At 33.0% G+C, this 15,866-nt stretch overlaps 1 protein-coding gene across 4 annotated transcripts in view; it reads right to left on the bottom strand.

Annotated features, from left to right (window-relative positions):
- Positions 1–15,866, bottom strand: part of LOC113051913 (leucine-rich repeat serine/threonine-protein kinase 1-like) — a 79,929-nt gene that overhangs the window by 36,436 nt on the left and 27,627 nt on the right. For 3 of the 4 annotated variants that reach the window (XM_026216093.1, XM_026216090.1, XM_026216091.1), the window contains 10 exons: positions 15,245–15,357; positions 12,534–12,748; positions 11,124–11,288; positions 9,913–10,085; positions 9,715–9,835; positions 9,457–9,616; positions 6,976–7,252; positions 5,909–6,080; positions 5,013–5,144; positions 4,559–4,728 (listed from right to left, as the gene is read on the bottom strand). In XM_026216093.1, coding sequence (XP_026071878.1) covers positions 4,559–4,728; positions 5,013–5,144; positions 5,909–6,080; positions 6,976–7,252; positions 9,457–9,616; positions 9,715–9,835; positions 9,913–10,085; positions 11,124–11,288; positions 12,534–12,748; positions 15,245–15,357 — 1,698 coding nt within the window. The remainder of the gene's footprint in view (positions 1–4,558; positions 4,729–5,012; positions 5,145–5,908; positions 6,081–6,975; positions 7,253–9,456; positions 9,617–9,714; positions 9,836–9,912; positions 10,086–11,123; positions 11,289–12,533; positions 12,749–15,244; positions 15,358–15,866) is intronic. The other variant, XM_026216092.1, reaches the window with a different exon arrangement.

The following is a 15,866-nucleotide window of genomic DNA, read 5'->3' as shown; positions in this document are numbered from 1 at the left end:
TGGCTTTATACATGCTTTTGTGTTTGTTTTTTCTTCTTTCCTGCTGTTCTTTCTATTCTTTCTTTTTCATGGAGTATCTCAAAATAGGTTCTCTTAATGTGAATGGTTTGAGGGATAGGAAAAAGCAGGCTTTAGTTTCAGAATACTTTAATATTAAGAATATTGCAGTAGGTTTTCTTCAAGAAACCCATAGTAATGTGAGTAACGAGTCTGAATGGGGTTTGTGGTGGAAGGGAGAATATGTTTTAAGTCACGGCTCTAATGTTAGTGCTGGAGTTGCGATTCTTTTTAATCCAACTTTAAAAATAAAAATTGTATCTACATATGATATAGAACCTGGAAGACTACTTTTAGTAAGAGTTGAAATACAAAATTTTCATTTTCTTTTTGTTAATATATATGCTCCTAATGGGGAAACAGAAAGGGTTCTTTTATTCGAGAAATTAGGTCGTGTTTTAAAAACTCTTAGTTTAGGAGATATAATTATAATGGCAGGAGACTGGAACTGCACCTTGAATTTAAAAATAGATAGAAATGCTGAAGAACCTCACCAGAAATCAGCCTGTGTATTATCTAATATGGTAAAAAATTTAAATCTTGAAGATATTTGGAGAATAAAAAACCCAATGCTTAAACAATACACTTGGGTAAAAGTTACAGATGGTAGAGTTTATGCTGCTAGATTGGATCGTTTTTATATTTCTCGCGATTCAAGAAACCGAGTGGGTAATGTTAATATTATTCCAAATATAATTTCAGATCACAAAATGATGGACTTTGTCATGTTGAAAGAAAGTAAAAGGAGTTTGTATTGGTATTTTAATAATAAGCTTTTACAAGATAATGTTTTTTGTGAGAATTTTAAATTGTTTTGGGAAATATGGCGAAAGCAAAAAGGAAATTATGGTGATATTAAACAATGGTGGGACATTGGAAAAGTGCAAATTAGAGTTTTCTGTCAGCAATATTCATCTTATTCAAAAAGGACATTAAAGATCAGAATACAAGACTTGGAGAATGAGATTTCTGACATAGAAGAAAAAATGATGGCGAGGAATGGACGTCAATTGGAAACTGCCCTTTCTGAGAAAAAGCTTCAGTTGAATAATTTATTGTATGATAAAGTGAAAGCTGCCCTTGTTAGGGCACGTTTTATCCAAAAGAAGGACATTGATGGACCTACAAAATACTTCTTCAATTTAGAACGAAAGAATAATCAAGGAAAATTGATGGTTGGTTTAAAAAAAGATGATGGTGTTGTTACCTATGATTCTTATGAAATGAGAAGAATTGCTGTTGATTTCTACTCTGATTTATATGCCGATAATGTCACAGATTCTAATTGTAGAGATGAATTATTTTCATGCCTTAAAAAGTTGACGCCTGAACAACAGGAGGTTATTGATTTACCAGTTACTTTTCAAGAAGTAACAAAAGCTGTACATGATTTATCATCTGAGAAAGCTCCAGGTCTTGATGGGTTTCCATCTGAATTTTATAAACATTTCTGGAATGTGATTGGAAAAGACTATTTTGAAATGCTTTTAAGTTCAATACAGACTGGGTCTTTACCTAAGAGTTGTAACAGGGCAGTGTTGTCTTTGTTACCGAAGAAAGGTGATTTGTATTGTTTGAAGAATTGGAGACCTGTTGCATTAATGTGTATAGATTATAAAATCTTTTCAAAATGTATTGCCAATAGATTAAATAATTATATGAGTGTATTAATCATGAAAGAACAATCATATTGTGTAAAGGGGCGATGTATTAAAGATAACCTTTTTTTAATGAGAGATGTAATAGATTATGCAATGTACAAGGATTATGATTTGGGTTTAATATCTCTTGATCAAGAGAAGGCGTTCGACAGAGTTGAACATGCTTATTTGTTTGATTTACTTAAGGCTTATGGTTTTGGAAATGGTTTTATCTCATGGGTTAATTTATTGTATAATGAAGCTGAATGTATGGTCAAAATTGATGGTGGATTAAGTGTTCCTATTAAAGTAAAAAGAGGAATAAGGCAAGGGTGCCCTCTTTCAGGGCAACTCTATAGCCTTGTAATTGAACCACTATTGTGTAAATTGAGAGAACAGTTGACAGGTTTACACATTGAGGGGTCAAATATTTTAAATAATGTGAAATTATCCGCTTATGCTGATGACATAACTGTAATAATTAGAAACAGTGAAGATATTAAAATAGTTTTAGAAAATCTTAAATGTTATGGAAGAGCATCATCAGCAAAAATAAATTGGACAAAAAGTGAAGCCTTATGGTGTGGTTCAGAAAGATCTAATGTCCCACAGCTGCCAAATAATGTCACTTGGGGAAAAGATGGTTTTAAGTTTTTAGGAGTGTTTTTAGGTTCTAAGGTTTATAAGGAAAAGAACTGGGAAGGATTACTGGAAAAAGTGCGTCTCCGGTTATCCAATTGGAAATGGTTAATTCCTCAGCTCTCCTACAGGGGAAGGGTCCTGATAGTCAATAATCTTGTTGCTTCAACATTGTGGCATAAAATGGCTGTATTGGACCCCCCTGCTGCTGTCATAAAGGACATTCAGAAATGTCTTGTTGACTTCTTTTGGACCGGTCAGCACTGGCTGAGACCTGCTGTACTCTACCTACCTCTGAATGAAGGGGGGCAAGGATTAATTGATATTGGCTGTAGGATTGCTGCTTTTAGACTACAAGCTGCCCAGAGACTTCTGTATGGGAAAGACGTTAGCTGGGCTCATGTGGCTTGTGGTCTTTTGAGGAGAGGAGGACAACTGGGTTTAGACCGACAATTGTTTTTAATAAATTTAAATGATACTGTATTAGTTGAAATAACTCCTTTTTTATAAGTCCGTTCTAAAATCATGGAATGCTTTGAAAGTTGTACGAGAAGAAGGAATTGTAAGAGGATCATGGATTAAAGAAGAACCTCTTCTTTATAATCCTGCTTTACCTATAAACATCTTGAACTCTCATTCAATGCAAGCTGCTATGGTGAAGGCCCAGTTCATAAAAGTTTCTCATCTGTGGACTAAGAGTGAATGGATGTCTTCAAAGGATATGGCAGCAAAGCTTGGCATTAAATCACTTCGTGTTGCTGAAAGATTAAGGACTGAATTCTTATCTGTAATACCATCAACATTTACAGAGTTATTGAAAGACGAGGAAACAAAACCACAATATATTAATGAGATGGTTGAATTTCCAAATTTAGGGGTAAGTGCAGCTGTGGAGACAAGGGCAGGAGATGAAGGAAAGCTGTTGAGTTTTAAAACTCCAGAGCTTAATTTGTTTGCTGATATAGGAAAGAGAGCGATGTATTATACTTGTGTAAAAGTAATGCATTATGAGTCTTTAAAAGATGTTTTAGACTCTAAATGGCAAGGGATAGATGGGTTAGATGGATCACCTAAAGGTAGTTGGAGGACTCTATATAAACGTCCTATTGATAAGAGAACCGGTGATCTCCAGTGGCGTATAATACACGGGATAATAGCTACTAATAGACACAGGGCACATATTGATCCAACTGTAAGGGATGAATGTCCTTTTTGTTTTGAACATGAAGATATGTATCATTTATTTTTGCAGTGTGAAAGATTGAAGCCAATGTTTTTATTGTTGGAAGATTGGAGTAAAAATTTGAATTTTGAATTTACTTTAAACGGGTTTATTTATGGCCCGAAGTATAAATATCAAAATAGAAAAACTGATGTCTTAATTAATTTTTTATATGGTCAAGCAAAGTTAGCTATATGGCTAACAAGAAAAGAAAGGATGAATGGGGGTGTTTCTACTGATGTTAATATGACTTTAAAAGGACTGTTATCTGCCCGGCTTACTGTTGAGTTCACATACTATAAAATGGTTGGAGATCTTGATGCTTTTAAACAAACTTGGGCTTTGAATGCTGTTTTATGTGATTTAGAAGATGGAAATTTACACATGAATGTATGAGATTTTTTGTATATTGATGTAAATTTATGTATTTTGTAAATACTGTTTTATTGGTAATGTTATAATTGTTAAAATAAAGAAAAACTAAAAGTCTCTCTCTCTCTCTCGCGCGCTCTCTCTCTCGCGCTCTCTCTCTCTCTCTCTCTCGCGCTCTCTCTCTCTCGCGCTCTCTCTCTCGCGCTCTCTCTCTCTCTCTCTCGCGCTCTCTCTCTCTCTCTCTCTCTCTCTCTCGCGCTCTCTCTCTCTCTCTCGCGCTCTCTCTCTCTCTCTCTCTCGCGCTCTCTCTCTCTCTCTCTCTCTCGCGCTCTCTCTCTCTCTCTCTCTTGCACGCTCTTTCTCTCTGCCCTGTTAAACTGACAGGACTTAAAACACATGTAAATGATAAACTTTCAGTCTATGATGGTTAAGCTGTGCAATTAATCCGCAAATCACATTCATCAAGGGCCGGGGAGCAGCTGGCCCGTACGGTTAATCCTGCGATATGACTATCATGGATTCGTACATCGCGATATCAATGCTTAAACGACACATCGTTCAGCCCTAGAGAGAAATGTTAAATCTAAATATCAAAAAATGTGAAACCCAAAAACGAACCCTTGCTAACCTCAGATATCCGCCGTCGAAGGTGACTAGCAGCCCTTCTTTCCAGTAGATGGTCTGACTGCGGCGGACGCGGAAAGTGCTGCAGCGATTGCGCTGCTGGTTCCCCGCAAAGCTGTAGATCACCGTACTGTGGTTCCTCGGGCTCTTCGTGACCTTCTTGGTCTCAAATGCCTATTACGAAAATTCACAAAGACATTTTACAGTCATCAAAATGAAAACGTCATCGACTGAAAAACGACCTCAACGACACTTTCACCTGAGAACTCAAGCAGCATCTAGATGGTTAAACATCCAATGGGATACTGAATGACTCACTGCGCAGATTTTATCGGTTTTTAATTTTTGACCAGTAGGTGGCACTACACATGTGCATGACATTCTCAGGGCAATGTGGCGCTGATGCAAAGAAAAACTGTGTGTCAATAAGCAAAAGCTCTGCAGAGATAATGACTCACTTCCTGTTTGGTGTCTCCGCCAGCAAAATTGTTAAGGCTTTTCTGGAGAATTAAATCCAGTAACTGAATTTGTGTGGTTTTGTCTTTGTCTGTGTGTGACCTGAACCAATTTTGGTGAGGATTCAACAAACACTGTAAGAGGAAAAGCGAGGAAAGAAAAAAAAAAAATGCAAAACCGGTATAATAATAATTTAATATTTACAGTCATACTATACATAAAATACACAAAGTTGTATAAATAAAATTATATATTATTTCTAAAATACTTGCTTTTTAATTTTACATAAACTTACAACAATCATACGTCTTATTTAAAAACAACAGTAATATAATTAATACAATGGAATATTATATTATAATACAAATTGCATTATAAATTTGTTATTTTATAATATATCTTATTTTGTACAATAAATATAATATAATATTATGATTATAGTCATAGTCAATTAATTACATTTTGCTTAATAGTTTTAACAACAATAATACTGATAATATAATATAGAATAATATAGAATACTATAAACAAATTTTTTATTTTTCTTAAATATATTTTTATTTTATAGATATATTTTTTAAATACAATATTTTGTTAAAAACAAAAAACAAACAAACAAATAAATAAATATATAAATAAATAAATAAATAAATAAATAAATAAATATCAGCAAAATGGCAATAAGATTTTTTTCCCCCAAACAACCCTGTGCATTACTCAAATTTTGCCATAGGGTTATTTGGGGAAATGAGACTGCGAAAGCATGCAAAGCGTCTTAAGATGAGGTCTCATTAGCTGCTGAAGCATTGTCAGCGTGTGTCTCTAATTCTCCGTTTGCAATGACTGCAGTTCTGACTTTACTGCTCGGTTAGCTCGTCATCTCAGGATGTGTGTTTACCTGCACATCCATCTGGTTCAAACTGATTAGCATCCTGGCTATAAAGCGCTCCCAGAATCCCGCAGGAACGAAGCTCATCTTGAAATGCCGCTGGATGGAGTTGTTGCTCTGCTGCCGAAAGCCGTGGATGTCCAGGGCAGGTTTGGGGGGCAAAAGGTGCGGCAACAGATAACTATGAAGAGAAGAGAATAATTTCTGAAACTCGATGCATATTAGGAATATGTTATGCATACGATGCATGTTACTAAAACATTATTATTACATATTAAAACATTCCTTTTGGAAATGTTCACAATAAAAATATACATTCACATGGGTTAAAATATATATTAAAATTTAAGAAGAATAGAAATAGAAATGCAAAACAAAAATAAAATATTACTATATATTATAACATTAATAAATAAATTAATTAAATTAAAACACAATACTTCATTTAGTTTATAATATGCATTAACGTTAAGAATAAAAATAATGTTATTTAAAAGTGACCCTGGACCACAAAACCAGTCTCAAGTGTCAATTATTTTGATTTCCAAATTGAGATTAACACATCATATGAAAGCTGAATAAATAAGCTTTCTATTGATGTATGGTTTATTGAAAAGGGGAATATTTGGCTGAGATACAACTATTAGGAAATCTGGAATCTGAGGGTGCAAAAAAAATCTAAATATTGAGAAAATCACTTTTAAAGTTGTTCAAATGAATTATTAGCAATGCATATTACTAATCAAAAACTAAGTTTGATATATTTACAGTAGGAAATGTACAACATATCTTCCTGGAATATGATCTTTACTTAATATCATAATGATTTTTGGCATAAATACAATGTATTTTTAGCTATTGCTACAAATATACATCATGTATATATAAACTGTATGTATATTCTAGCATTATTTTCGCAATTAGTCATGCATTCAATCAATCAATAAAAAAAATTCAAGAAAATAAATATAAATGTTGCTTTTATTGTTACACATTAACTGACAGAGAACAGACGGGCTTCATATAAATTGAGAAATATACTGAAGTGACAGAGAGCAGGAAGCCGTAGTTTGAACCTGTTGCTGGCGACTGGTAGAGCGATCTCGAACTTGGCCAGGAACTGGAAGTACTGTTCTTCAGTTTGCTGGGTGAAGCCGGTGCCCACCAGCAGCATGCGCAGGTCCTCGGCCTTGATGAGGCCGTTACGAGCCACCGAGCGCGAGCCCCTCAGGTTGATGATCCGCTCCAAACACTCGGAGAGCCACACGGCGTCCAGGAAGTAGAGCTTACACAAGCCATGACTGGTGTCGGAGAAGTGCAGAATGGTGCCGGTCTCCATCAGGAAACTGATCGCTGTGAGATCCACAAAGAAAACGCTCACATTACACAAGTCAATTAATCTGAGGAACTGTAAATTAAAGCTGCAGTAGGAACTTTTGACGCTCTAGCGGTTAATAAACAGAACTGCTTGCGTCTTGCGGAAGAACATCGTAGCCGGAACTACTTCTCTCTGTTTATGTCTATGAAGAATCACAAAGGTACTGGGTTACTCCGCCGCGGTACCCCCGAAGCAATCTAAAATAGTCCGAATATAAACACTTATTATAGGTGCACCCTAGTGATTCAGGACAAGCTAAAAACACGGTTTGGAAAATGGATTCATGGTGTACTCGCTTATTATATACATTTTTCTACATTTTGAACACAAACAAAGTTACGGACCGCAGCTCTGATTGGTTGTTTTTTACCGGGAGCGCATGACTTTCTGCAAATGGCAATAGGACCACCGGGAGGAGCCAGAGGAGCTTGATTTTATTCACAGATTATCTGTCTCATATTCTACTGTCAGGATATAATGACAGGTTTAATAAATATTAAAAAAAATATTTTTTTTACAAAAGTTCCCTACAGCACCTTTAAGTTACAATATGTTTTTTTTTTTTTACACAATGTTAGAACATTGTAACAACAATCTCATTATTACAAGAAAATATGTGACCATTGACCACAAAACCAGTCACAAGGGTCTTTTTTTAAAAATTAAGATTAATACATCATATGAAAGCTGAATAAATAAGCTTTCCACTGATGTATGGTCTGTTAGGATAATATTTGGATGAGATACAACTATTTGAAAATCTGGAATCTGAGTGTGCATAAAAAAATCTAAATATTGAGAAAGTCACCTTTGAAGTTGTTCAAATTAATTCTGAGCAATGCATATTGAAAATCAAAAATCACTTTTTGATATATTTACAGTAGGACATCTGGTAACACTTTAGTATAGGGTCCAATTCACACTAATAACTAGATGTTTATTAACATGCCTGTTATTAACATATTGGCTGTTTATTAGTGCTTATAAAGTACATATAATGCATGGCATCCATAATTCTACCCAATACCCTAAACTTAACAACTACTTTATAAACTATTAATAAGCAGCAAATAAGGAGTTAATTGAGGCAAAAAATCATAGTTAATGGTTAGTTAATAGTGAGAATTGGACCCTAAAATAAAGTGTGACCGGACATTTACAAAATATCTTCATGGAATATGATCTTAACTTAATATCTTAATGATTTTGGGCATAAACTAAAAATCTATAATTTTGACCCATACAATGTTTTTTTTGGCTGTTGCTACTAATATCCCCCATAGACTTAAAACTGCTTTTGTGCTCCAGGGACACATATATTATTAAAATGACATCTCGTTATTATGACATAACTGAGTGGAAAAATAATATATGTTGCACAAGTGTAAGAAATAAACTGCAGATGCACAGATATAGAGAACTATTATAATAATAATTACATAACTAATATGCCGGCTAATTCTTATATTTCTTATTATGTATATAAAGATTTTGTCATGCTCAGAATTTACTAATTGAAATAGGAATTAAAACATTAACATATAGAGCAGCTTTTTATTTCAGCTATTTTCTCATTTTAATTTGGTTTGATGTACTAAAATAACTAAAATGAAAGAAACATTAAAAGCTAGACATAATGAAAACAAAAAACTACTAAAAATGACACACACACACACACACACACACACACACACACAAAATCACTTACAATTTAAGACAAAAAAAATATTTTAAAATGATAACTGATTCAAAATATTAATAAAAAACATAATTGGAAAAATATGAACTGTTTAATAGTTGCTTAAATGGAGTCAATAAAATAAAATACATATAATAAAATAAAAATGCAATACATATAAATAATTTTACTTAAGTAAAAAAAAGAAACAAAAATGTACTTTAAAGAATAATAATATATTTTTTTAAAACATTGACATATAATGAAACACAATGATATATTTTAAAACATATTCGTTTTTTTAATTATTTTTAGAAGCTGCGCTTACTCTCTAACCAATTGAATAAATGAATAAATAAATATATATTAGTTCATTAAGAACAGAAATATTAAAATATGCATCTTAAAAATAACCATATATTTTTTAAATATTTAATAAACATAAACAAATATTAATTGATTGCATTTCTGAATAGACATGATTTTTTCTTCATGCATTACCCGTCTGCAGATCCTCGTAATCTTTGATATCACTGGCCGGACTCTGCTCAATGATGTGCTCCAGTTCAGTGTCCGTCAGGTACTGCACCTCGTCGGCTTCGTCTCTCCTCACACGCTCTGCTTTTATGGCCTCCTGCAGGGTCAGGTAACTTTTGGGGATCTGTATTAAAAACACCCAAAACAGACATAAAAATAGATGAATTGATGTCAGGAAGAACTGTGATTCATGCTGTACGTACAGGCTTAACGAACACTAACCAGTCTTCCCACGAATTTGTGACAGCTAGCGGGGTTGCTGATGTCCCTCATGGAGCAAGCGACCTGAAACAACAGCCTCTTGAGCACGTCCATGCCTTCCAGCGTCTTACACGACACCTCACTGCAGACACACAGACACACAGCTAAACAGAGTTTCTACGGAGGAAAGTAAGCTGAAGCTGTGATCACGAGACTAACTGGAGGTGTTTGAGAGTGATGTCGGGGTATCCGCTGGCCCGCGCCCCTGAGGGGGTTCTGCAGAGTGCCAGGATGTAGGCCCTCAGCGTGGCGATGCGCTCCGTACGAAACTTGGTGTCTATGAGGTCCAGATGCGTCCCGACGACGATGACAGCAGAGTTAGGAGCGCGAGCCTGGAGCACAAACACATTCAGACACTCATTAGACGGATACAGAAAATGACTTCCACAATCTCAAGCTCATGTCAACTTTGTGTTTGTAAAGAGAGTGTTTCGTGTTTGGATATACAGTGCTGATATTTTTCCCCTTTCGTCATTAAGGAGTTTTTTCTTTTTTTTTTCTTTACCAGTTCCAACACCTGCATTTTCAACTTGCCTTTGCTGTATTAGCAAATATGCTAACTATCACTCTGTACAGGCTATATTTAGATTTGAGCTGACATTACAAAAGCTTTAGGTTGTGAATAGTATTACATAACTATTACATAAATTAAAAAAAAAAAAAATAATATATATATATATATACATACATACATAAAACTTATCATTTGAATAAATCTAATGTAAATATTATATATATATATATATATATATATATATATATATATATATATATATATATATATATAATAAAATAAGAATTTATTATTAAACTATTTTCTAAATAAATAATCATAATTTTTTTAATGATTGTTTAGTAAATAAATAAGTAAATAATGATATGATGTTACGGTATATGCAATGATAAGTAAATATAATAAATAAATAAAATCTATTTATTTGCAATTCCAAAATGGCATTTATTATCATTAAACTAGCAAATGCTAATTATTGTCAAATCAATCAATATATAAACATTATTGATTTTGTTCGCAATGCCTATTTGAACAAACAAACAAACTTAAGAGTGTTTGTCATATGCCAGTGTTATACAGTTGAAACCAGATATTTACATACACTTCAGAAAAAAAAACGAAAAAAAAAAAACACAAAAACCTTTTTTATTTCTTTACTGTCATACATTAAATCAGAGTAAACTTTGTCTTTTCTAGATCAATAAATATTAACATATTTTTTGCATCTGTTAAGAATTTGTATGCATTTTTTTAATCACTTTTTTAAATTATTTTTTTATGCATGGCAGTAAAGAAAAAAAAAATTGTTGTGTGTTTTTTTTCTCTTTTTCTAAAGTGTAAAGTGTGGTTTCCTGACCTCGATGTTGAGCAGCCAGGACTGCAGGTTGGCCACGGCCTCCTCTCCCAAAGCCAGATTCCAGATCACTATGAACAGAGCTTTATCTGTGAAGAAACACTGGTTCACCGTCGACATGCTGGCCTGGCCGCCAACGTCCCACACGCTGAAGGACACCGAATCAACCTGGATCCACAGCAGACACATAACACCAGAACACACAACATTACTCCATAACCTCGATTGTCTGACACATTATAGAGCTGCTGAGGTGAAACTATGGTTCATTTTGTTCTGTTATAAAGTTATGAACGCTTGTTTCTGCCACAGAATAAAATAATACAGAAGATAATTGTGACTTTATCTCTCAAATGAGATGAGCAAAGCATTTTGGGACAAACACACCCCTGAAAACAGTCAGACAGACTGGGAATTCAACGATGAAGTCACACACTTGAATCAACAGATGACTTCATTTGTCCACTGTGTGTTTCAGTTACTTTGCTCACCATTACGCAGAAATATACTGAGTATTATAGTAGCAAAGTTATGAATCTACGATGAAACTCATGACTTTTAATAATTGTTGAATTGGCAAGTGAGTAACTGTCGATCCTAAATTCTGATCACACTGCAAAAATACATAATGCTCTTCCTCAGTATGTTCTACTTGTTTTCCAAAACTAATATTTAAAGACACATTTACAAGAGAAGCAAAATGACTGAACAAGAATTTTTTCTGGGAAATTTATAAAAAATAAAGGCATATGCTGATTCTAGCTTTGAGCGTAAAAAAATTCAGATTACTTTTTCAGAAAACAAGACTTCATATCTTCATTTCGCATCTCAAGTTAAATAATCTTTACTGAAGTATGTGTATGTGAAGAATGTGAAGTATTTGTGGAAGGACAAATTAAGACTTTTAAAACTCACAGAGCCCTGATATGAGTGTGTGTGTGTTGTGTGTGTATGCGTGTTGTGTTAGCGTGTTTTGTGTGTGTTATGTGTGTGAATGTATTATGTATGCATGTTATGTGTGCGCATGTGCGTGTTATGTGTGTGTGAGTGTGTGTGAGCGTGTTGTGTGAGTAAGCACGTGTGTTTGTGCATGTTATGTGTGTGTCATATGTGTGTGTGTGTGTGTGTTATGTGTGCATGCGTGTTTGTGTGTGTTTGTGTGCACGTTAGGGCTGTCACTTATGCAAAAAAATCATTTTTCAATTTTTAAGACAAAAGTGTTCATTGAATCAATTGTAAAATCGATTTTCCACGCGCTCGTGTTGCCAGTGTTTGTGAATTTGGACAGCCTACCCTTCTTTCAGTTCCCTCCCTTACACAGATGCTTCGTTACAATCTATATTGTTAAAAGTGCTATATAAATAAAGCTGATTTGACTTGTGTGTTACGTGTGCGTGGACTGAGGGCTCTTACAGCAGATTTGACTCCTCCGGGTCGCTCCAGATCCCAGCTGGACGTGTGGATGCTGCGGTCGCTGCTGATGAAGGATGAGGGTTTGCCCGTCTGCAGTCCCTCCAGGAGAGCGCTCTTGCCCTGCCGCGGAGGACCCACCACCATCAGCTTCAGCAGTCTGCAGGGCTCTGCTCCACGCAGCTCTGCTCGCAGATACGCCAGAACCGCAGCCGGACCTGCACACACACACACACACACACACACACCTCCATCACTGCAACCTCTGTACAGCTAGTATCAGACCAAATACAGAGCCAGTTCAGACTCCATCACTACACCACACGCTCTGCTTTAGTACTTACAGTGGCATATTCACTGTTTTCAAATCTTTAATTCTTAAAATACTTCATTTATTTATTTTTTGGGTCCATTTGTTAACATTTATTGTTATTAAAAATCAAGTTGCATCTGCTAATATTATGTTATTATTATTAATAATAATAATAATAATAATAATATTAACAAAGATTATTGAACACATGTAAACAATGTTAACTAATGTTAACTAATCAGACCTGATTTTAAAGCATGACCTTATTTTTTCGTTTACGGTTTCCTTTACTTTTTGATTAATTATTTATTATTTAATTCTTTTTTTTTTTTTATGTATTGAGTTTATTGCAACTTTACTCAGCACGTTACTCTTTATATTTATCCTTAAATTAAATTAGCATTACAGTAAATTACAGTAACTAATGGGAACTTATTGTAAAGTGTTACCTTTTTGTTAACGTTTTCCTTTTTTTCTATAAACTTAATTTTAATGATTTATTTCTTAATTCCTTTTTATAATTGCATTGATTGACACCTTGATAATTTACTCAGCACTTTTGAATTTTTCTCCTTTGAAATATTAAAATAAAGTGTCTGTCATCAGATGCTTGTATCTATGGAAGAGTTGTTAATATTACCTTTTTCTTCACCTCACGACTTCTTTTAAAATACATTTACAAAGCAAGCATGTGTACCTTAAAGATTCGGAAACCTCTGAAAGCTAAAAGCAGATCAAATTAAATTAAACATGGACTATTATATGCAGTATTTTATCCTTGTATCCTGAACTCACGGGACATTAATACCAAACTCAGTTCTGTGAGAGGATCATGTTACTCAAATCTGCTGTTATTACAGTAAAACACATTAAATATTGCAACAAATGCATCAGAAGAATGAAAAGCTGGCTGAACGACTCACAGCTGGATTCACCAATGAAATATTCATCAGACAGATCCTAGATTACACATTCTCTAACGCAAGAAACAAATAATGTCATGCTCAACATGACAACTAATTAGTTTGTTTACTACAGAGCACTGTTCTTCACCTAATCAATTTCACAGATACATTCACATTGTATTCACATGCATTTGGCAGATGCTTTTATCAAAAGATTCAAAGATTTAAGATCTACATTTGATAATTTCCCTGAAAATCCAAACAATGAACTTATATCCCAAATCAAAGCGCATGAGATGGATTTGATTCATATGATGAACCATCAACAATTTAGCAGCCGTACAGGTGTAGTTAGCGCACACACTTTACAAAATATTTATTTTCATTTAAAAAAAACTAATTTTTTTTGTAATTTTGTTTTGTGCTTTTGTCATTTACATTTGAAAAATTATATGGTTTTGATGGCTTTTGATTGTTGATTTTGTAGCTGTATTTTATATTTATGTCTAATTATTTATTAAGTTTTTATATATATATAATAAATATTTTGTAAAGTGTGTGCGCTAACTACACCTGTACGGCTATATATATATATATATATATATATATATATATATATATATATATATATATATATATATATATATATATATATATATATATTTTTTTTTACTAATTGTACAGTCCTTTGGTCTACAGTTTAGCTACACAGGGATATATAAACTACTTTTCTTTAATAATTTAGGATGAATTTTTCTTTATTTAGAGTTAGTTTATATAAATGTGTGTGTATATATATTTATATTTATTTATTATATTATATATATATATATATATATATACACATATATTTATATTTATTTATTATATATATATATATATATATATATATATATATATATATATATATATATATATATATTTATTACTTCTATATATATTTTAAGTATATATATATATATATATATATATATATATATATATATATATATGTATTTTTTTTTTATTTTTTTTTAGAATATTAGAAATGCCTTGGCAATTAACTAAAATAAGTTTTTCTAATATTTCTATTTTATTTCATCTTTATTTATTTTTATTCTTACCCTGTCCAGCAGTTGTGTAAAATCCTGCTTATTTGATAAAAAAATAAAAATAATAATATATTTGATTTACAAAAACTATATTTATATACTTTTTTTAAATCAAATATATTATTATTATTATATAAATTATATATATATATATATATATATATATATATATATATATATATATATATATATATATATATATATATATATATATATATATATATATATTTATATATATATATATAAATAGATCAGATCAAGACTCAAACTAATTATATTAATGAGAGATGAGATATTATTTCTGCATTTTTTTCACTTTTTTTTTTCCACTTTCATAATCTCGTGTTACTGAAATGCAATCTTGGTGATTTGTTCTGAAGTAGACACAAGCTGCGAGTGTGGTACCATCTTTCCTGACGTCTGCAGGGATGTTGGCGATGTTCAAGTCCTCGATGTCCAGCTGCCAGAGGTTGGAGAGCTGCCCGAGCTCAATGGGAAGTTCCTGGATACCTGGATTACTGCAGAGACAGGAAGGATTCAAATCAAAGCTACCAACGTCTAAACAAGACATCATTACATCCTGTGAGCTTCTCAAGCAGGAAGCAGAACAGATGAACAAGCCCTTTCTGATTCTGCATATTACAACTCTCGACTCTCACCCACACTGAGAAAACCCTGGGCATTAAACAAATAGTGTTCCTCACTTAAAACACACAGGAGACTTGACTTGCATTCACATGTTCCTTAGATTACATCTAATAAACACAACTAAAAATAGACATTTTGTTTTAAATATGAACAATTATTGCACTGTACTTTATAGTCATAGTTTAAATAACATAATAATTATTGTTAAAATTAATATAATTCTATAATTGTTATTTCTCTCTATCTGCCATTTTCTCACACATCTGCGCTTATCAAAAGGCATTATGGGATTGTTTTCTTGTCTTTTATAAACGTCATTATACATTTGAGATGAAATTATGTTATGTGAGAAGAAAAGAGTGATTTGATTTTATAAATA

Source organism: Carassius auratus, chromosome 32, assembly GCF_003368295.1.
Source record: "Carassius auratus strain Wakin chromosome 32, ASM336829v1, whole genome shotgun sequence".
NCBI classification, from domain to species: Eukaryota; Metazoa; Chordata; class Actinopteri; order Cypriniformes; family Cyprinidae; genus Carassius; species Carassius auratus.
Note: the sequence above shows the minus strand (reverse complement) of the source record. Positions and strands in the feature narration are given on the sequence as shown.